Source organism: Pimephales promelas, chromosome 3 (genome assembly GCF_988280905.1).
Source record: "Pimephales promelas chromosome 3, fPimPro1.hap1.1, whole genome shotgun sequence".
Classification (NCBI taxonomy): Eukaryota; Metazoa; Chordata; class Actinopteri; order Cypriniformes; family Leuciscidae; genus Pimephales; species Pimephales promelas.
In genome coordinates, this window is record NC_142771.1 from 11,250,475 (window position 1) to 11,273,820 (window position 23,346).

At 38.4% G+C, this 23,346-nt stretch overlaps 3 protein-coding genes across 3 annotated transcripts in view; 2 read left to right on the forward strand and 1 right to left on the reverse strand.

Moving 5' to 3' along the window:
- LOC120473045 (methyltransferase-like 26 B) overlaps nucleotides 1–4,967 on the reverse strand; it is a 7,129-nt gene extending 2,162 nt beyond the window's left edge. Inside the window, exons 1-4 of the mRNA XM_039662663.2 lie at nucleotides 4,865–4,967; nucleotides 2,581–2,783; nucleotides 1,709–1,871; nucleotides 88–147 (exon numbers count right to left, since the gene is read on the reverse strand). Coding sequence (XP_039518597.2) covers nucleotides 88–147; nucleotides 1,709–1,871; nucleotides 2,581–2,780 — 423 coding nt within the window. The 5' untranslated portion in view covers nucleotides 2,781–2,783; nucleotides 4,865–4,967. The remainder of the gene's footprint in view (nucleotides 1–87; nucleotides 148–1,708; nucleotides 1,872–2,580; nucleotides 2,784–4,864) is intronic.
- Nucleotides 4,968–8,432: 3,465 nt separating this feature from the next.
- mrpl12 (mitochondrial ribosomal protein L12) lies at nucleotides 8,433–18,680 on the forward strand. Its single transcript, XM_039662645.2, has 5 exons — nucleotides 8,433–8,626; nucleotides 10,063–10,255; nucleotides 11,208–11,276; nucleotides 11,724–11,861; nucleotides 18,260–18,680. The coding sequence occupies exons 1-5, from the start codon at nucleotides 8,568–8,570 to the stop codon at nucleotides 18,374–18,376; spliced, it is 576 nt and encodes a 191-aa protein (XP_039518579.1). The 5' UTR covers nucleotides 8,433–8,567; the 3' UTR covers nucleotides 18,377–18,680.
- Nucleotides 18,681–19,696: 1,016 nt separating this feature from the next.
- LOC120473042 (E3 ubiquitin-protein ligase TRIM16-like) lies at nucleotides 19,697–23,298 on the forward strand. Its single transcript, XM_089128221.1, has 6 exons — nucleotides 19,697–20,335; nucleotides 20,870–20,965; nucleotides 21,070–21,303; nucleotides 21,770–21,929; nucleotides 22,309–22,356; nucleotides 22,577–23,298. Exons 1-6 carry the CDS (start codon nucleotides 19,763–19,765, stop codon nucleotides 23,092–23,094), a joined length of 1,629 nt encoding a protein of 542 aa, XP_088984347.1. The 5' UTR covers nucleotides 19,697–19,762; the 3' UTR covers nucleotides 23,095–23,298.
- Nucleotides 23,299–23,346: the final 48 nt, after the last annotated feature.

The following is a 23,346-nucleotide window of genomic DNA, read 5'->3' on the forward strand; positions in this document are numbered from 1 at the left end:
TACTGAGATTTTGCATTAAAAGCGATTATAACTGAGTTGTTAATTAAAAATATATTAGACAACATGTAGAAAATGAGATTAACTCACTCCGTAAGTCATTAGAAGGCCGTTCTGTTTCAGTACATGCCCAGATCCTTTAAACACACCCTGTGGATTACATTAATGTCACCATGAAATCAAATTTGACAGTTCTTGTTTTTTATGAAATATTTCAGTATTTATGACCGATTTATTTATGCACATCTTTATTTATTTTTTTTAAACGAATGAGCCTTGTAATCTTTAACCTGTTAACTGTCACCCCCCCTCTTTTTTGAATAGACATGAAAATGCACATTTCGAACTTAAATGGTTGTAATTCAAGAATGCTTTGGAATATAGACATATGATTGGTCTTGTTTTAAAGAAGACATTTGGCAGATTTTTGTAGAAGTGAAATAAATTAAGAAAGTGAAACAGAAAAAAAGTTATAGAAGTTTGAGTTTATGGAAATGTACAATGTAAAAATATTAATTATTCATATTTTACATAAAATATATATTTTCAAAACCTGGGCTACTCTAAAACGGCAGAAAGATCAAAGCCAAAAATCTGAACAAGTTGTGTTTCAAATTTTAGGTTGATATCTCAAAAAATGAGCTTTCAGTAAGATTTTGTTTGAGCGCAGTACCAAACTTTTTCACTAGGGCACAATCAGAATCCATTACTGCCCATATAAGGGCGCCTGCATTTCCATTCGTGTTTTGAGTGATATGAACCATTATTTCCACAATTTTCATACAATTTCTGAAGTAGATCCTATTAAGAAGTAGCATGGGAAGTTTGGCAGATTTTGATATGAATTGAACCTCTAAGAAACACATACAAAGAACACGCATGTAAGTCATAGCTAGCTGACACGTCACAAATGGTGAATTTATTATTTTTTTTCTTGATATTTCAAACTTTTCAGACCTTTTTTTCCAAAATAATTGAATGGATTCTATCTTTTGAACTTTTGCCATGAAAACAAACTGAGGTATCTACCATTTTTTCATGATTTTTCATGTTTACTGCTATTTTAAAATAAAGGTCTGAACACGCCTTATGAGTATGAAAATATTCTTGTTTTATATTGATAAATTATGGCTCCTCTGTAATATATTTTGAAAATCAGTCACCAAATATAGAAACTAGAGATTGTAAGCTTTCAAATGATATATAGTTTGTCAATATTATTTAAGGTATTTACTAAGATATTATTGTTTTAAAAATATAGTGGCAAACGTCCCACCTGTGGGACGGTGACAGACAAAAGCAACACCTCTTCTCTGATGATGTGTTTGCTGGCGTGTGGGCGGGGCAACCTGTCACTCACATGAGATCAGCCAATAGCAAACCACAACCATCCATTCAATTCCCCATTGACAAAATCAAGTTTACATTTGTAAAATTGTATTTTTGATCAAATAAATGCAGCCTTGGTGAACATAAGAGACTTCTTTCAGAAATATTCTTAAAACAACATATCAACCCCAAACTTCTGAAATTTACTTTAATATAGTACATATTATTCCCGTTTTGTAGGATATTTGATTAGTGCAATCATGATGAAGAAGGCTGCAGGACTGTCCAGAGTTTCAAGACCCTGTTTAGGGGAAATTCATCCTCTGTGTTTTCACATGTAAACCTGTGTATACGCAGAGATCAGTATATGTGTGTGTCATACCTGTGCAGTGCTGAAGGGGCTGTACTGGAGCAGGTTGATCGCTATGATAATGTCACAGGAGCTTTGTGGCAGTCCTGCCCATTTCTCCCAGGGTTCACTGGCGTCCAGATGCACCGGCTCCAGTGCCGTCTTTACCTTAGTGGCCCCAATGTAAGCTCTGATACTGCAGCAGAGTAACGTTACGCTCAAAACACACATCATTCCATAACACTTGAAAATATGGCTCCAAAACTGGATTTTCACAGTGGTGTCAGATAGAAAAACATTTTTGGTCCCTCAAAAAACATTCAAACAAGTGTGAAGAATATTTTAAAGTCCCCCTGTGGTGAAAATCCAGCTTTTAATGTTACTATGTGGGTCTATATGTGTGTAAAACCGTGTGTAAATATATAAGTCGACAGCATTGCTGAGTATTTCCTCCTTAAAACTGCAGTGAACCAGTCTCAAAAACACGGTTTGAAATTGCTGGTGTTTCTGACACAAACTACCTTGTAACCAATCAGATCAACATGTGATCATCAACCAGTGGATCTCTGAGCTGGAGTGAGTGAGTGGAGGCGGGGCTCATTTGCATATTCAAATAACCGCGTATACTAAACGAGGCAAGGGTCTAAACTAAAGTTACATTCAAGATATTTTAAGGCATTAAGAATTTTTTTCATTTTGATGATGAGTTTAAAGGGATGAAATTATTGACTTCAGGGGAACTTTAAAAATCTAAAGAACCTTTTTCCACTATAAAGAACCTTTTGTGGAATGGAAAAATTCATGGATGCTCTTCATGGAACCATAAATGCCAATAAAGAACCTTTATTTTTAAGAGTGGATTTAAGAGATGTATAATAGCACAGTAAAGACATCAGCCTGTGCACCTGTTTCGGGATTCCTCCTTGATGTCTGACGGCTGCCATGTGACAAAGGGCATTTCTTGAGCGAAGCGCACCACATGCTGGCCCGTGCCGGATCCCAACTCAAGGCCAAACAGCTCACGGTGAGACTGATTCTCCAGAATCTCGCACAGGACCGACAGCAAGCCGTCCTGACTCCGCTCGGCCGCCGGCGAGAGCAGCATGATCTGCAACAGAAAGGAATATGCTGAATGTTGAACATTTTAAGTGGTTGATCGAAGCCATCGCCACAAGCTGGTAAATACAGACCAGTTGGCAAAATCACCATAAAGGCGCAAAGGGATGGTTGGCACTCAGGTAAGGCTTTCATTTTTAAATGAAATCAAAATGGAGTATTATTTATTTGTTTATTTTATTATAAATTATTTACCTGTCCACATTTTTTTTTCAAGTGTACTCATCTTAAAGGGTTAGTTCACCCAAAAATGAAAATTAAGTCATTAATTACTCACCCCCATGCTGTACCAACCCCGTAAGACCTTCGTTCGTCTTCGGAACACAAATAAAGATATTTTTGATTAAATTTGAGAGCTGTATAACTACCACATTGGCTCCTAAGGGACTGCCTCTTGACGGCCCAGAAAGTCAATGAAGAAAATGTTTAAATATCCCAAGTGACTACCGTGGCTCAACTATATTATCAAGCGACGCAAATACTTTTTGTGCGAAAAAACAAACAAAAATAACGACTTAATTCGACTACGAGACTTCAATACGATTTCCACGACGCATGCGCGAGAATTGCGATCTCCTTCAACTACTTTAGTTCAGTTCTCGCGCATGCGTCGTGGAAATCTAAGGAAGTCTCGTTTCAGGCCAACAAGGAAGAATAGTCGAATAAACTCGTTATTTTTGTTTGTTTTTTCGCACAAAAAGTATTCTCGTCGCTTGATAAACTTATAGTTAAGCCACGGTAGTCACTTGGGATATTTAAACATTTTCTTCATTGACTTTCTGGGCCGTCAAGAGCCAGTCTCTTAGGCAGCCAATGTGGTAGTTAGATAGATAGATAGATAATCTTTATTCAGGACACACAAGATGGTCCATAGCCCTATACATATACCATAATATTACAAAGTGCATTAAAAAGAAAAAGAAGAAAGAGAGAGAGAGAGAAAAAAAGGAAGAGAAAAGAACAGAGTTCTATAAGATGACTACATAGTCAGTATTCTGCAATACATACAAAAAAGTGTTCAAATGTTAACATACAAACTAAAACGCCAATGATTCCACAAACCAGAAGTGAACCTAACAGCACTCAATGCCGGATTCACTAGTGTTTTGATGATGCTGTTATGTGACTCTGCTAGTCTACCCATACATTTGTACATGAGATTCCTGAGTACAGCAGGACATGTGGATACGTTAACACTTACACACATTTGACTCGCACTGCCCCCTCGTGGCAATTTAAGCAGCAACCGCAACTTATCATTGTTATACAGCTCTCAAATTTAATCAAAAATATCTTTATTTGTGTTCCGAAGATGAACGAAGGTCTTACGGGGTTGGTACAGCATGGGGGTGAGTAATTAATGACTTGGGTGAACTAACCCTTTAAATCAAAACAACTTCCCCTTCTCTGATAATGTGTTTACTTGTTTACTAGCGTGAGGGCGGGGCAACCTGTAACTCGCATGAGATCAGCCAATAGGAAACCACAACCATCCAATCAATTCCCCATTGACAAAATCAAGCCTGTCCCATTTGTTCTTGTCCGAGAAGCCGTTTCACTCACACGTCACATAGGGAAGAAAAGACTATAGCCATTTCCATTTCATGCTGACTTAAAAGTAATGGAGAATAATAATGATAATAATAATATAGCATTATAACATTTAATCTCGATTTATCATATGTGAAAAATTACAGCTGCTGTCAGTGCTTGAATGTGCTATTTTTTTTGTAGCCTGTATTTGACACATTATGCCATAAAATAATAATGATAGGTGGATTACTCTAAATGGGAACACCTAGTTTTCTAATACATATTTGCATATGTGTGAATAAACAAAACGTTTTATAATTCACTGATGCATTTTGACAAGTTATGCACTTTGATATTTGTTATCTGTCCTTTGTTGACACATCTACACCCCTCCACATGACATGCCAAGAAATAGAGGCTCATTTCCATTAATTGAAAAATGGTTGGTCACTTTAGATTAAGTCGTTTTTTGGTAAAACTTAGAAGACTAACAGCTGCTAATTTTAGGAGCAGAATGAGAGATCTGTTGTTTATACTCACGCGGTGCTGTAGTACAGTCGGTGCGGTGGAAGAAGAGCTCAGTGATGGACAGATTGATCAGGAGAAGATTACACGGGTAAGAAGCTTCTGTCTGCTCCTCCCCTTTAAGATCTGTATAACCAAACACCTCAACATTTATACAGTTATGACAAAGAAATAAACTGAGAATGCAAATAACATTTTAAAGCTGACCTTTAAATTGCATGACCTTTTTGTTTAGCTATCTATCAGATTCCAAACATCAGTTGATTCTTTGTTTTTTTCTATTGGTTAATCCATCTCAAATGGCTTTCTGAATGTGTATTGGTATTTTAAAACTATAGTTTTTTTATTAATATTTTATAGGCTATTTAAATGTAGCCTACATGGTGGTCACATCAAGATGGCGGAGCTCATTGAAACAAAAACTGATATATATAGAGCACTTTAAAACATTAAACGAATAACTTAGTCCAAATGTGATGATGGAGATCATTAAAAGTTTCAATTTTTATGTCAGTTTATAATGGGAAGGATTTATTTTTTTAGGGAGCATATGCAGAACACTTCTGATTTTTTGTTTTAATACTATATATTTAATTTCATGTAGCTATTTATTTTAAAAGGAGCAGGGAAATTTGTAACATTTCTCCTCATTTTCAGGGTGATTATATCTGGTGGATAAAATTGTCAATATATGGCCTCTATATGCTAACTTTCAATTAATCAAATCAATCATATTCATGCATTGTTTATTATGTAATTTAGCATGTTAAATGTTTTAAAATGTTTTAATTAAAAATTTGGTAAATATAGTGATGTCTTCTCTAGAGTTTCTCTAAAAAGGCCCATGATCCATAAAGTTAATATTATTTAATAATATACTATAATTTAATAAAGTTATTTTATGCCAGTGTCGTAGCTAAATAGGATATTTCTAGGATTTGTTTTAGAAACCTAGCAATCTAGCAACCTAGAAATCTAGCCTACTTTTTGTAATGCATCTCAGTTGAGAGATAACCCATGTAGGCTATAGGGTGATATCAGGTAAAATGGGCCATCAGGTAAAATGGGCCATTTAAGGTTTGGTGGTCCCAGCTCCTCTGGAATTTAGAGCCAATGACTGCAAAGGATTTCAAACTGTTGTCATAACTGTGCTTGACAAATAACAGGCGATAAGATTGGTTTATGGTTGCTATGGTGGGCGGGGGAATAATTCAAATCGAGACTACACCAGAAAGCTGCATGGTAAGTAGCCTGGCATACCAAATTGCACTGAACTATTATAAGGATGATACATCAATAAAAAAACAAACATGCTCATAAAAAAACTATGCATGCTGTCTGTCTCGATGGCATTAATCAGAAAAAGTGTTGTTAGTTTGGTATATAAACATATTTTTTGTAAAAGTGATGTTTTTCTTGGCGGCCCAATTTACCTTAACCCACTAAGGTAAAATGGGCAACATGGTTTCAGCTAAAATGGGCCATCATCTTTGACACACACACACACACACACACACACACACACACACACACACACACACACACACACACACACACACACACACACACACACACACACACACACACACACACACACAAATAGACTCAGACACACAGACTGACACACAGACACAGAGACTCAGACACAGACTCAATTTCAATTTTCAAATTGAAATCAGACTGAGACTCAGACACACAGACTCAGACACAGAGACTCAGACACAGAGACTCAGACACACAGACTGAGACACAGACTCAGACAGACACACAGACTCAGACACAAAGACTCAGACACACAGACTCGGACACATAGAGACTCGGACACAGACTCAGACACACAGACTCAGACACAGGAACTCAGACTCAGACACACCGACTCAGACACAGGAACTTAGACTCAGACACACCGACTCAGACACACAGACACAGACACACAGACACACAGACTCAGACACAGACACACAGACGCACAGACTCGGACACACAGACTCGGACAAATAGAGACTCGGACACAGACTCAGACGCACAGACTCGGACACACAGACTCGGACACATAGAGACTCGGACACAGACTCAGACACACAGACTCAGACACAGGAACTCAGACTCAGACACACAGACACAGACACACAGACTCAGACACAGGAACTCAGACTCAGACACACCGACTCAGACACACAGACTCAGACACAGACACACAGACACAGACACACAGACTCGGACACACAGACTCGGACACATAGAGACTCGGACACAGACTCAGACACACAGACTCAGACACACCGACTCAGACACACAGACTCAGACACAGACACACAGACACAGACACACAGACTCGGACACACAGACTCGGACACATAGAGACTCGGACACAGACTCAGACACACAGACTCAGACACAGACTCGGACACATAGAGACTCGGACACACAGACTTGGACACATAGAGACTCGGACACAGACTCAGACACACAGACTCAGACACACAGACTCGGACACATAGAGACTCGGACACAGACTCAGACACACAGACTCGGACACATAGAGACTCGGACACAGACTCAGACACACCGACTCAGACACACCGACTTAGACACAGACACACAGACTCAGACACACAGATTCAGACACACAGACTCAGACACACAGACTCGGACACATAGAGACTCGGACACAGACTCAGACACACCGACTTAGACACAGACACACAGACTCAGACACAGACACACAGACTCAGACACACAGACTCAGACACGCACGCACACACTGACAGACACACACACACACACACACACACACACACACATTTTTGTTTTTAAATGGCACATATGAACTATGTTTGTTTAATTTGGCTGTATAAGAAATTGTGTTTAAATATAATTGATGATAAATTGCTATTTCCCTTTGCAATTTGACTGGCCCATTTTACCTGAACAGCTGGCCCATTTTACCTGAAACGGCTCATGCAAAAAAACTCGGCACTTCTGATGTTTCAAGAACTGTAGGGCCTAAATTATTTTATTTTATTACAAAATTTCAACACAGATGTATCAAAAACAGTCATAATTAATCATAAAAACACATGGATACTGCATATATGGTATTGTATTATTGTCCCAAACGATTTACCAAAAAGTGGCCCAATTTAGCTGATATCACCCTAGGTTTTATTTTGCTATGTATTTATGAAATATTTCTTGCCCATTGTTTACAGATTCTAATAAAGTCATATTGTAAAGTCATATAGGCTAATTAAAGGGATAGTTCACCCCAAAACGAAAATTATGTCAACCTGTATGCTTCTTATTTTGAAAAATGCCAGTTACCAAACAGTTGCTGGTCTTCATTGACTTCCATAGTATGAAAAAAATATAGAGGCCTACTATGGGAGTCAAAGTGGACCAAAACAGTCTGGATAACCAACATTCTTCAACATATCTTTTGTTCAACAAAACAAAGAAACGTCTAGAACAACTTAAATGTGAGTAAATGTTGATATAATGTTCATTTTTGGCTGAACTATCCTTTATGGAAAAGGTTTTGTCACAGGAGTATTTTTAAATAAAGTTTGTCCATCCGTCGCAATGCATTGTGGGTAGGTCAGGAAGCGCCGGTGGAGGACGCCATGTGCTTGTGTTAGAGGAGGACCGACAGCAGTCTCAGTCACACACACACTCACACACACACACACTGCTCGGTCGCTCACGGAATCGGGCCATAATGTATTGCAGCAGACACTGCGTCCGGATCGCGCTGCGGGCCGCGGCAAACACACACCGGTAAGAGACGGAGACTAACGCCTCTCAAGGGCAGAGGACTCTCACATACTACAGGCTTCACTAATAAAACACGCACAGATCGTATTAAGATCATAACTGTGTGATGTGCATCTGTATTATTCTGCGTCAGATCAGATGTAGTTGCTATATTGCTGACCGTCAGAGTGTAGTTTAATTCATGCACCGCTTTGATCTTGCATCTAATAACTAATCAAGAATGACCGCAACGTATAAGGTCACGTGACTTCTGCTAATGATCACTAGTGTGTACGTTAAGTTCGACTAGCAGTGGTCATTCAACCGATGTGTATAGAGAGCAGAGCATGCAAATCTGGGCTTTGTCTATTCATTTATAGGCCGAAGATATTTTGAATTGAGTTAAAAGAGTTGTGCTGTAAAATTGATACGGGTTTAATATTTTCTGTTACTGTGTCTCTAGTCAAATGTAAGTAAATGTATGTGACATTGACCGTGGGAACTGCTCTGTACTAAAGGTCAGCAGTGGGTACACTAGCATAATAGTTACATGTCTGAGTCTGACTGAGGCTTTGATGCAACACTTTCTTTCATTGATGCCCGTGAACATGATCATAAGGTTTATGCAGCTGTTGACTCAAATTGCTATGCTCATTGGCAATAAATGTAGTGAAAAATGCCAAAACACTCAGCATTTGCACTAGTTGTCCCAGACTTTTGGATCCCACTGCATGTTTATAATGCAATTCATTGAAAACAAATGTTGAGTTTCAATTATACAATAGTTTCTGAATCATAAAAGAAATGGTGAAAGCCAAAATTGTGTCTCCATTATAGTACAATCAAAAATGTATATAATATACCATATTACAATATTTATTTACAGTATTTTTTTGTGCACCAAGGCTGCAATTGTTTGGTCAGAAATACAGTCAAAACAGGAATATTGTAAATTATTATTTTTACAATTTTAAAATAGTTGTTTTATTCTTTAACATGTTGTGAAATGTAATTTATTCCTGTGATCAGAGCATCATTACTCCAGTCTTCAGTGTCACATGATCCTTCAGAAATCACTCTAATATGATGATTTGAGGCTCGATGATTATTAGCAATGTTGAAAATGGTTGTGTTGTGCAATATTTTTGTGGAAACCATAATCTTTCTTTAGAAAATAATACTGACCCAAACTGTCAAATGGTAAAATCATACTAATTTATTATTTATTTATTTATTTATTTGTTTATTTCGAGCAATATGTAGTTACACATGACAAGGCAATACGAAGCATTTTGGTTAGTCTGTACAAGCCTTTAAATTCATCATATTTACATCAACTTTAACAAAACCAATCACTGGTAAAGACATTATTTGGAGTGTTAACTGTGTTCCAGCCACACAAAGATATGATGTTGCTGCTTTATATGCTCATGATTGTTGTGAATGGACACATTTGACAGACACAAGCTACAGACGTCAGCACTGTGTGCCCTGCGAACGCTCAAGACCGGCCCTGTCAGTGCGTCTGGTGCCATTACAACGCCTCCTCTTGACGGGGCACCCAAGCAATACTCGCCCAAAATCCAACAGCTCGTCAGTGACATCGCCAACCTCACGCTCATAGAAGTGTCCGACCTCAACGAGTTACTAAAGGTACAGCGCACTGTGTGTGAATGCAGGAAATGAAATACAGTAGAAATCTAGTTAAAAATGGTCAAATTATGTTTTCCACTTAATGAACAGAAGGATTAGTGATAGTTAATCATTTTAATTAATATACACAGTCGTATTTTTACATCATAGATATGACACGCACACAATACACTATGTTTGCCTACATTAATTTTAACTGGGGATACTGTGAACATTTTTGAGTGATGACACAAAAAGTAGTGCGATTAATTGTACTGGATGTGCACTTGTAGTGTACTTCAAATCTTAAAAGTATATTTTTACAAACCTTCTTGTAGATATTATTATAATATTAATGAAAAAGAGCACACTTTCATGACTGTTCATTAGCATGCTTGAACCTTTAAAAATGCACATTGTAAATAATGTCTAATTTAAAGTACATTTTATTCATTTTTAATGATATTTTGTAGAGTTTCAAAGAAGTGCACTTATTTTGATAAGTTGAACAACATACTAAAGCAAACGTAATATACTTGGTTATAATTTTAACTGTACAGTGTTCAGTATAACTGAATTGAAATGTCATTACAAAGATATTTAAATACAGGCAAGTTTCCATATAAATTACATTGAAGTATAATTTAGTTTATAAATGCTTGTCAGGATATTCAGCAGTATATGATTTCTGTATGAAGTATGTTTAATGTAAACAAGTACATGGGCTGTTTTGAACTGATTCACTGAAAAGAATCAAAGTTTTAACTCCTTAGTAATTGCGAGACAAGAAGGGAATGCACAATCAGTCTTAATAGAAACATCATCTTTTGTAAATAAAATTCTTCACTATATATTCATCATGTTGCAGAATTTAAAATCGCCTGAAAAGTCCTTGTAAATATTGACTCGATTGCCCAGTTTTAATCGTATTCTTAAATGAAAACACTGATGTGTGTGTTTTTGTCCCCATCAGAAAACGCTGAACATTCAGGATGTTGGAATGATGGCGATGGGCTCAGTGGCTGCAACACCATCTGCAGAGGTAAAGATGGACTCCCATGTCCTGTCAATTAAAAAACATATATATTAGATGCATCCCAGTGGTTTTATCAACTGTTACATACAGTATTTTTTGATAAAAGCTATAATCTAACATTGAATTAACCTATAGCTTGGACATAATGTTGTTTAAACACATGATTTTCTCTGTTTTATGATTTTAAATGTCATTAATAATAAGTGTAATACCCAGAAAAATGTTTTAAGCTGTGTTCCATATTTGTTGTGCAATTCTGTTTTTATTTTTTTTTTTAAAAGTCACTCTCTGTTTCTGATGGAAAAAATAAAAACATTTTTACTGACCATTTGTTGAAAAAGTACTCCATTTTAAGAGTTTAACATCATATTTGTCCTTTTTGTGGAAAAAGTGCCATGTAACAGTTTTGTTAGTGAGTTTTTTTCCCCTCTAATGGTTGAACTGAATTTGCAGGCGGTAGAGGAGGACGTGGCTCCTGCAAAGAAAGAGAAAACACATTTTACAGTCAAACTGACAGAACTAAAGGCGGCTGATAAAGTCAAACTGATTAAAGAAGTGAAGAACTGCATGGAGGGAATAAATCTTGTACAGGTATGGTGTTGTTACATGAACTCACAGGTGAATGACATGGGAATGTTTTTTATAGGCCACTGTGGCGGGAAAGCGAAGTGTTTTTGGCACACATCAGTTAGTTGCTGTCTAGTCAAAAGCATTCACAGTGAAAAATGTTGTTTCCCAAAGTTTGTTGCTTCAGTTAGAGTGTTGATGCATTGTTTCCAGGTTATTGTGCAGACTAGTAATCGAATTCATTTCGCTTAATTGGCCAAAATAAATAAATTACCGTTAAAATTAGGGATGGGGCCGATCCGATCCAGTATCGGTATCGGGACCGATACCAGCATAATTCACGTATCGGATTTTTCCGATCCAACCTGCGGAGAAATCCGATATTTATGATCCATGTCTGCGCTTTAACGTTGTCTGCTGAAATGACTCCAAAAGTGATTCCCGCCGGGGCTGCTAGTCTGCTATAGCTGGCTGCAAACTGTGGAATGGATACCCTGAACGGAGGTGCAGCTCAATCAGTGACTGTAAAACATAGGGCTCAATGAGACACAGACCCCCGCTCAGGAAATCCATTCCGCAGTTTGCAGCCAGCTAGCAGGATAGCACTGAGCTATAACATGTTCGCTGTGTGAAAATCATATGGTGGAACTAGAAACACCGCTGCAGTGCAGAGCAAGACAGCAAAGTGCAATGTTTGCAAAGCCGTATTAATTAAACTATTTGATGCATGTTTGCAATTCGCAGTCCAGAAGAGAAAGAGAGAGATCTCTCACGCGGTGCCACAGCAAGCACAACATGACAGCCCGGCGTAATGAGTGACGACAGAGGAAACGTAGCCTGGTTACACTTTAGATCTGTGATATTAGTCTGATTTCCAAATATTAAAGAATATATTGAGGTAAAAAAAAAAAACATTAAAAACAATAGCCGCATTCTGTCTAGCCAACTTCCTTCCCATCGCGGCGGTGCGCTGTCATTTCTCCCTAAAACTCAAACTTTAAGACAGAATCAGCACGATCGATGATTGTAGTAAAATGCAGTCTCTGCTGTTACTAAATTGCGGGACGCTTTTAATAATAAAAAGAGCTATTAAAAGCACAAAATTTGCGCAAGAGATGCTGTTCCCAGTGCGGCGCGCTCCGAAACAGACCGCAACAAGACAAGCAAATTATACTCTGGGCTTCATATGCGCGTCTAAACGATCAAATGTAGACTGCACAAAAATGTCAAACCGACCGACTTGGAGATTAACACTTAAACAATTTATTATGTCTAATATGAACGTAGTTATGGAAATATTTGGGAGAAAATATGGTGCATCACATGGCCGTGGGAACATATTTTATCATGGGGGTGCTGGGGGCGGGGCTTAATGGGCATGGCTTGACAGAGTCGGCGCCAGAGCAGATCTACTGGAGGGGCATTGGGTCATCAGGGGGTTTGCACTGCCGTTTGAGAAATATTTTGACGCAAAAAACAAAAAAACAAACAAACCAGAAACACCTTTTACTACTATCATAATTATTAATAATTATTATTTGGGAATTTCTCCACCACTTTTTGCCAGGGTCGATATTGTCCCCAGCACTTTTAAACATCTCGCGGCATGGATGTAGGCTACCAATACAAATAAATAAAACAAATCCGGTTAACTATAGCAGAACATTCATTTGTTAAATAAGAGGAGAAATAGCACGCTGAAATGTGTTATTTTTTTAAATCAAGTGATCAAAGTAGGCTACTCGTTGACTCAGTGCTGTGCTGATAGTGTTCTCTTGTGGCTCGCGCTCCCACAAGGAACATCTTCACACGGACACGAGCTTAATCAGTTGCGGAGAAATCTCTATTCGTACCGGTGAAACCACAAAGTAAAATGCATTCAAACATTTTGTCATCTCCCTGCTTGACAACAACTGATAAACATAATCGGTTTTAATGAGGGGGGAAAAAACTATGCGAGTGTGGATAGAACTCAGAAACTCTTGCACGTTAGTCTAATATTCTTCCACTTGACTTGACCATTACATTAACTACCATTACACCACATACAGGCGAATTTGGGGGAATGCAAGGTCTCGAGGTGCATTTTTGTTGAACTTATTTTAACTTGAGTGCCGCGTTTTGAGAATGAGGTTTCATTCGCGAGACGCGAGCGCAACAGTTGCGTGCGCGTTCACAGTGAAAAGCATTTGGAACAGTAGCAGAGGGTAATGGAAAAACTCGTTCTTTGTGAACAGCCCTTAATGCCAAAGAATGCTTTAATCAAGACATCTGTATTTATTTTTTTCACATGCATAAAATGAGTGTCAAATCAATTTTGAGATGCTGGACCTCAACCAGTGTCATCACTCACTCTATGCGAGATCGACTTTTGCCTTATGATATAGGGCAGCCTATATTAATTTCTATACAACTCTTCGACAACATATGGAAATGAAATAATCGTTAGAGTCGTTTTATAAAGGTAGAAGGTGTTCTTAAAAAACATGTTGAAAAACAAAGTTATTTAAAGTCACGTCATATTAAATTTCAATGTAGTGAAACAGCTGTCGCCAGGGGGTGCTGCAGCACCCTCAGCACCCCTACTTCCCACGGCCCTGGTGCATCAGTAGACTATAAAATCTGAACTCGTTCTTAAAGGGGCAGCAGTATAAATGTGATGATTGCGACATTACTGAGAATCAAACAACCAAAGGCAAAGAGAAAATCACTCACAGCTCTTGAATGAATTACTTCAGCTCTAATAAGCATAAATCTATCTATGATAAACTTTGCAGTGCTATTTTACTTTTGATTACTTTATTATAATTCTTTTTAAGACCATACCTGAATAATGTTTGTAGACCTTCCTGAAATTAAAGCACTGTGTAGGCCTGTATAATGTGTATCTTTGTTTAATTGTCTATCTATTGTTTAATATATATATATATATATATATATATATATATATATTTATTTATATATATATATTGACATACATACATACGTACATATCATCCTTGCCTGTAGAGAGGAGTTTATTTCAGCATCATATAAAATCAACAATAATGATAAATACTATTAAAGCAAACACAGCTCTCAGGTATCGGAAAAGTATCGGTATCGGCCGATATCCAAAGTCAGGTATCGGGATCGGATCGGAAGTGAAAAAATGTGGATCGGTGCATCCCTAGTTAAAACCCAAATTTCACTGTTTTCTGGCCCTGGTACAAAATGACCAGCTAACATTATTTCCCCAATCATATCAGCACATGGGAAAGTGTGAACGGGTAATATCGACACGCTCATTTTATTTTATATAGAAAAATTGAAACCGTGGCACTAAATAGTTTGTTACATTTAAAATGAAGGAGCATTCATGTGCACTGTGCACTTTATTATAGTGGTTGCTACTGTGTGTAATAGTGTAGCTAACTATTTTATTTATGCTAAAAATATCGGTCGATCCCTAAATATCACTGTCATTTTGATTAGATCATAAGAGCAGACGGATTGCTATAAAACGAGGGAAGTGTGTCCATTCATTGTGTTCTTGTGTTGGCAATCGTTACAACCTAAAAAAAAAAAAGTAAACAATCATCACTTTGCATCAAAACAGCCTCACATGCTAGGAAATAGTTACAAAGAATAGTGTACCTGAAAGAACCATTTACCAAATCATCAAGAACTTCAAAGAGAGAGGTTCAAGTGCAGTGAAGAAGGCTTCAGGACGTCCCAGAGTCATTCCCAAGGCGTTCAGGAGTCGACTCTGGGATCGTGTTGCCACTTGTGCACCTATTTAGTGAGCAATTCACTGGTTTGTGGAGGGCGTCAAAATGACAACTTTCACCTGAGATTTGGAGCCAAATTACGTGGGGTAAACATTTGAGCCGGGGAAGTTTCTGAAATTTGGTTGGTTTTTGACAACGAATGACCCAACAAGTTTCAGCGATCCAGGAGCAATTTATTGATGAGCAGTGCATTAGAGCCAGATCGATATATCGGCAGGCCGATATTATGCTACGTTCACTCCGGACGCGAATAGCGCGTCAGGCGCGAATGATTTCAATGTTAAGTCAATGCAAAGACGCTTTACGCGCGTGAAAAATTCCTGCGGCGCGAATGAGGCGTGGAGCGAGGCGCGGAAGACACGAATACGCCTCGTTCGCGCGAATTGAGCGTCTGGCACGTTAAGCGCGAATGATTCAGTTAGCGCCATTTGTGCATTCACGCGTTTGACGCGAATTCGCGTCTGCCGCCCGAGTTGAAAAATCTGAACTTTGGCGTGAATTCGTGCCGCGTTAACCAATCAGGAGCCTAGCTGCTTGCTCACGTGGTGAAGTGTCTGATGCTTCAATAAATTATTTTGTTAATATGACTAAATGCATGGTGGGATTATGCACAACAAAGCAAATGTTCTATCACTTAAAACATTATTTCTATATACGAGACATGTTCATTTTGTATTGAATGTTGTTCATTCCATATCTTGATTATATGAAAGAGTATTATGATGTAAAGACAATCAACATATGTGCATAAATTCGTGTCTGGACTTGAGAGAGAGAAAAAAATCACAGGACAGGTTAATAACTTTTGAAGGCTGGCTCTATTTATCATCAAAACAAAAAATAAATGACAGCTAGATTAGATGGATGAGGGCGAGGGTGATCCTCACTCCGATGCGGGACAACATGTCATCAACCTGGGCGCGTGACAGGCGGAAGTACCGCTGACAGCGGCCGTCATCCAGCGCAGCTCCTGGAGCGAGCAAATGGTGAAACTCGCCAAACGGTTCGGCTCCGGAGGGTCCGGTGGACACAAATATACGGCGACGATGATCCCCACGCCGCTGTTCTGCTCTCCAGAGTAAATACAGAGCGGTAACTCTCTTGATGAATGCTCGGTCGACATAAAAACAATGGCCGCCAACGGATTTCGATTCTGACGCGCGTCACGCGTGTAAATTTCGCTTCAAACTTTTGTTTTTGCGCGCGCCAGTTTCGCTCTTGACACGCGAATTAACACAAAGTGGTCAAGCGTCAAACTAGACGCGTCAGGCGCGAATTTGATGCGCGATTCGCGTCCGGTGTGAACGTAGCATTAGGCATTTTCCAAACTATCAGTATCGGCAGTTATAATGGCTGATAAATGATTATTTCAAAAATAAAATAAAAATGGACGAAACACGCTTGAACCATGTCATGAGTGTTGGAGTTGTATAGTTTGTCCACCAGAGGGCACTGTCCATGTTGGCAACACTCGTTGAGTTGGTCATGAGACATACATTGCTTGAATAACAATTAAAAGAACATCCCCATCAGTTCTCTTAACTCAAATAAGCAAGACAAAATTTGTGATTATCATGTCCAGTTTTGCTGCTGTTAAATAAGCCGAGAGTGAAGCGGAATTAGCTAGTTATAGTTACGTTATGTTGTTACAGTGTAGTTAACTGACTGTCCTTTTAACTTTTGACAACTTTTGACTTTAATAGCGCGTGACAGTTATAGCAATGAGACGTATCATCTCTCCTCGGCCTGTTATATTGAAAACGCATGTTTTACAATTAGCAGTATGACGTTATCCATTGCTAAATTATGGCTCATCATAGACTAGCTAACCACAAAGCTAGCTAATGCCACTATCATCAGTCTGTTCTGTTGTGACAGTAAAAGAAACAAATTCCTTTTTAAAATGCATTATCATATTATTTTAGTTAACTCATAAATAACTACAAATAACTAATGTTAGGGCAATCTGTTAATGTTTTGTTGCGCCTTTTCGAAATAAAAAATATAAAAAAATATCGGAATATTGGATTTTAAAATCAACAAATATTTGTGTCGGTATCGGCCTTCAAAATCCTTAATCGTCGGGCTCTAAAGTGCATATTTCAGTTTGATGGAGCACCATGTCACAAGGTTAGAGTGATAATGGCGTTATAATGTATAATACATTATACAAAAATACATTGTCCCTTACATACGTCGGTCGCTATCAGCTGGCACATAAGCACTTTTAGGCTACAACTTGTGCAATATTGATCATTTGTTGGTAGATGTCTATTTTGTCTTGCAAAACTTTGTTCGCAAATGTTTGTTTGAATGTTTGCGATTCAGTGCGATTCATATACCAATTTGATCACAGTCATGACGTACAGGTTTTTATTCGCTTTAAAGCTGTTGGATGGAAACACACTTTCACCAGCTTTATTCGCTTGTTATTTTTTTTTTTACCGAACTTCAGATAATTCAATTAACAAATGGATGCAAACTTGGCTAGTGTCAATATTTTTATCCTTGGCTTCTGGTGTGTTTTTTAATATGTGAAAAGGTTTCAGACCGCAATGCATTTCGCTATATCCTGCAACCCATTAATGAGATTTAGGGCTTGGGTCATGATGTGATGTCCTTCATTACTGTTTTTTTTTCTCTCAATTTCAGGCTAAGAAGCTTGTGGAGTCCCTACCTCAGGAGATCCGGGTCAATGTGTTTAAAGACGAGGCAGAAAAACTGAAAGCAGCACTTGAAGCGGCAGGAGGCACTGTGGTGCTGGAGTGAATATCTGCCCTGGCTCTTCACTTCTTCAGTTGTTACCTGTCACTCGTTGTTTTGTTTGTTTTTTATATATAAAAAAAAATGAAAAGAATTTAAAGAAAGCAAATAATGCCTTTAAAATGACCACTTGGTCCACAAGAGACTGGATGGTGAACTCTGAACTCTGACAGGCTCTGAGCCTGCAAACACACCACCCCGTCACTGACTCGTCCATTTGTTGTTTAGCTACACACACCTTCTGTCCTGGGCTGGTCTGTCTCTCAGGAATGAGGGCTGTTTCTTGTGGTTAAATAAACGTTATACTGTACTGTGTGTTGAAATCAATACATTATTATTTTTTTTTTTTTACGCTTAATCACTGCATATCGAAACTCCCAGTTATTTTTAAAGGTATATTTCTCATTAAGTAAATGTGCTTGACACATGTGTTCGACCACTTAAGTTATTTTTCCATTTTTCAGGCATTATGTCCTGTTCTAAAAACATCGCACTAAAGTTAAAATAAGTGTTTTGGGGTTTTTTTTATTCCACTGCTCACGTCTCACATTTATCAGGGCAAAACACGTTCTTTGTGAATGACCCTTTAACATTCTCCTGTGTTCAACAAAATAAAATCCAGGTTGAGAACCACATGAGAGTTAATAAACAAGGACATTTTTTATTGTAGCGTGGACTGTCCAGTTAAAGGAGTAGTTCACTTTAAAAAAAAAAAAAACGTTTGCTGATAATTTACTCACCCCCATGTCATCCAAGATGTCCATGTCTTTCTGTCTTTAGTCGAAAAGAAATTAAGGTTTTTGATGAAAACATTCCAGGATTTTCTCCATATAATGGACTTCAATGGGAACCAAACGGTTCAAGGTCAAAAAGACAGTTTCAGTGCAAACTGCAAACTGTTCAAAGGGCTTTAAACAATTCCAGACGATGAATAAGGGTCTTATCAAGTGAAATGATCGATCATTAAAAAAAAAAAAAAAAAACAATAAGCTCAAATGCTCGCCTTGCTCTGCTTCTGTTCTGTGCGACTCCTGTTCGAACTTGTTCATCAAACATTCTCTACTACAGAGCGCTCATTGATCTCTATACAAGTATAGATAACACATAGATCAGTATTTTCACCCCTACCAACTCGTGTATCATCTAGAATTTAGTTTCTCATTAATAAATATGACTTTGCTCTGTTATTCATGTGCTCAGAATTCGTAATAACATTTTTTTATGACTCAACATGAAGTTGAGCAGGCAAGCTGCATTACACACGCGACGCCTGTTTTACACACGTCACTCACACACAGAATCAGGAAACTACTTCAACTCCTCAGTTCAGAGAAACAGAAACTGAAGTGTTGTTGAGCTGTTGTGTGTTTGTGTCTGTATTCACGCAGTAAAATGGCTGAAGCCAGAATTTCTCAGGATGAGTTCACGTGTCCGGTGTGTCTGGATCTCCTGAAGGATCCAGTGACTATCCTCTGTGGACACAGTTACTGTAAGATCTGTATTTCTGGCTGCTGGGATCAGGAGGATGAGAAGAGAGTCTACAGCTGCCCTCAGTGCAGACAGACCTTCAGTCCAAGACCTGCTTTAGCTAAAAACACCATGCTAGCTGAAGTGGTGGAGAAACTGAAGAAGACTAAACTTCCTGCGGACTGTTACGCTGGAGCTGGAGACGTGGAGTGTGACGTCTGTACTGGAAGAAAACACAAAGCCGTCAAGTCCTGTCTGGTGTGTCAGGAGTCTTACTGTCAAACTCATTTAGACCGTCATGAGGAATATCACTCTCGTAAACCACACAAAGTGATTGATGCCACTGGACGACTGCAGGACATGATCTGCCGCAAACATGATAAAGAGCTAGAAATATTCTGTATCACTGATCAAGAATTACTCTGTGTGCGGTGTAAGGAGTATGAACATAAAAACCACAGCACTGAATCAACTGCAGCGCAGAGGACAGAGAAACAGGTATGAACTGAGAGAGATTGATCATGCAGAAATGAAAGTGTCTTTACTCACTCATTTACTCATGTTGTCCCAAACCGGTTTGACTTTCTTCTCTGAAATGTAAAAGATGTTTTGAAGAATCTATTTTGGTCTAAACATTCAAAGTCAATGGGGCACAAAAGTTTCAAGCTCCAAAAGGAGACAAAGTTAAAAGTAATTTAATCAACTCCATTGGTTTAAAAAAGTAGTGCGCTTAATTGTGTTGAAGGCGCACCTCTAGTGTACTTCAGATCTTAAAACATATTTTAAAGTCAACATTTGAATAAATTTAACCTGTAATACATTTTCATTTAATTGTAAATATTATGCAGTGTCTGAAAACATTACGTTCATTTCACACTTATGTTGTTCTTTTAAATTATTATTTGTACAAGTATGCTAAAGTGTCATTTTTTCTCAACTAGGAGCCTATATTTTGTTTCACGAATCAAATCAAAGATCAACTCATGTATATGGAGCTTAAATTAAATTTGTCATTATTGGTGTGTCCTCCAGAAACAGCTGAAGGAGACGCAGATGAAGATCCGTCAGAGAATCCAGCAGAGACAGAAAGATCTTCATCAGCTGAGAGAGGATGTGGAGTCTCATAAGGTGAGTCTGGAGAAGAAGAGAAGTGTGACACGTCTCAGTTTGGACTCACTGAACTCACTGTGTGATTGTGTGTGTGTGTGTGTGTGTGTGTGTGTGTGTAACAGCGCTCTGCACACACAGCAGTGGAGGACAGTGAGAAGATCTTCACTGAGATCATCCGCTCCATTGAGAGAAGACGCTCTGAGGCGACACAGCGGATCAGAGATCAGGAAAAGACTGCAGTGAGTCGAGCTGAAGTACGACTGGAGCGACTGGAGCAGGAGATCAATGATCTGAAGAAGAGAGACGCTGAGCTGGAGCAGCTTTCACACACACAAGATCACATCCAGTTCCTGCAGGTAACAGAGATCTAGAAGAACTGGATCATAGTGGACTTGAGCAAGAGACTCACAGAGAAACATTTCAGGAGAGCAGAATGAGACCAACTTAAGCAGAGCGACAAAAACACTCTAAAGTTCAGATATTTGCATTTAATACAGAAATTAAACTATTTCACATTCATTTAATTGCAAATAACATGCAATCAAGTTTCTGAAAATATTTGTGCTTATATATTTAAAGTATATTATAAGTACGGTACTCTTTTTAAAAGTGAAATTTCTTTTTCACAAGGAGTGTAAGTGACAAATACTGGAGTTTAATGTTATAATGAACATGAGAAGAAAGTTTCTGATTGTGTGAAAGTGCTGGACTGAAGCGAGTCACTGAAGAGAAGTCGAGTCTACAAGAGCCGACAGATCTGATATAGTGAAGGTGATTGGCTGAAGTGTGGAGATGATGAGTTTTGATTTCTGTTTTCTGTAGAGTTTCCAGTCTCTCTCAGCTCCTCCTGAATCTACAGACGAACTCGACGTTTCCTTCGGTTCTCTCTCCTCTTTTGATGGCGTGAGAGAATCTGTCCGTCAGCTGAGAGACAAACTGGAGGATTTCTGGAAAGAGGAGATCAAGAAGATCTCAGACGGAGGTAAAGTCCTGCTCCTCCTTTATAAAGACGTGTGGAGAATGATCCCAAATCTGAACATGCAACAGTTTCTGAAATGTTCCTATGATTTATAAAACATCCAGACGCACAAATCATTTTCCTAAATGAATCCCACTTTATAAATCACAGTTCATCTTTAATTCAAGTGCATCAACTCTACAGAACAGCCACAAACATCCCTTGATGGTTTAGAAGTAATATATACATATTTAATGTAGAATTGAAATTTAGGATTGAATCTGATACGAGTGTTTTATAAATGAGGAATCTGGAGATGAATCTGTTCTCAGAAATGAGTTCTCCATCATCTAATATCAGATTAGAAATGGATCCGTCATTTCTCTTCTGTTTATTTCCACAGTCACTTTCACCAACATGAATCCCAAGACCAGGAACGACTTCCTACAATGTAAGTCACTAAGAAACAAGCAGAAAAACTCACTGAATGTGTTCATGTAATAAATCATGATAAAAGAGTTTAATAATTAAATGATGATTTGCACAGGATATCTGATCATCTGTACTGAGACACTGATGATACATTGAACATTGAGTCATGAAGAGTTCAGAGACATTAAAAGATCAGACAGATTCATAATTCCTGATTCTGATGTGTTTCTCTCCATCAGATTCTCATCAGCTCTCTCCGGATCTGAACACAGTGAATAAACACCTCCTTCTGTCTGAGAAGAACAGAGTTATTACTGACACTGACAGACTCCAGCCGTATTCTGATCATCCAGACAGATTTGATCAGTGGCGTCAGGTGTTGTGTAGAGAGAGTGTGTGTGGACGCTGTTACTGGGAGATTGAGTGGAGTGGAGATGGTGTGTTTATATCAGTGTCATATAAGAGCATCAGCAGGAAGGGATCGGGTAATGAGTGTGTGTTTGGATATAATGATCAGTCCTGGAGTTTGATCTGCTCTTCCTTCAGAAACTCATTCAGACACAATAACATAGAGACTGTTCTCCCTGTAAAGTTCATCAGCAGAAGAGTAGGAGTGTATGTGGATCACAGTTCAGGAACTCTGTCCTTCTACAGCGTCTCTGACACAATGAGCCTCATCCACACAGTCCAGACCACATTCACTCAGCCGCTCTATCCTGGGTTTAATGTTTGGTCTGGATCAGTGAAACTGTGTTGATGTTTCAGAATAGACTGAGAGATTTTACCCATAATACTTTGAGCCGCATGATAAATCAGTAACAGTTAGATGTTTCAGAGTCTCTTATTTTCTCTTACATTTTCACATGATTTTTGTAAACCTCAAGATGTGAGTAAACAAGATGCAACAATGTTAGAATTGCATCATCTACTATCTTATTGGACTAATAAGTGAAATGAAAATAATTGAATAATTGTTGAGTATCATTACACACCTTTATCAAGCCTTTCA

Excerpts from the sequence above, each read along its gene's own strand:
- mrpl12 (XM_039662645.2), top strand. The coding sequence starts at position 8,568 with ATGTATTGCAGCAGACACTGCGTCCGGATCGCGCTGCGGGCCGCGGCA. Across the intron at positions 11,277-11,723 it reads CTGCAACACCATCTGCAGAG|GCGGTAGAGGAGGACGTGGC; the intron begins GTAAAGATGGAC and ends CTGAATTTGCAG. Across the intron at positions 11,862-18,259 it reads AGGGAATAAATCTTGTACAG|GCTAAGAAGCTTGTGGAGTC; the intron begins GTATGGTGTTGT and ends TCTCAATTTCAG.
- LOC120473042 (XM_089128221.1), top strand. The coding sequence starts at position 19,763 with ATGGCTGAAGCCAGAATTTCTCAGGATGAGTTCACGTGTCCGGTGTGT. Across the intron at positions 20,336-20,869 it reads CGCAGAGGACAGAGAAACAG|AAACAGCTGAAGGAGACGCA; the intron begins GTATGAACTGAG and ends TGTGTCCTCCAG. Across the intron at positions 21,930-22,308 it reads CAAGAAGATCTCAGACGGAG|TCACTTTCACCAACATGAAT; the intron begins GTAAAGTCCTGC and ends TTATTTCCACAG.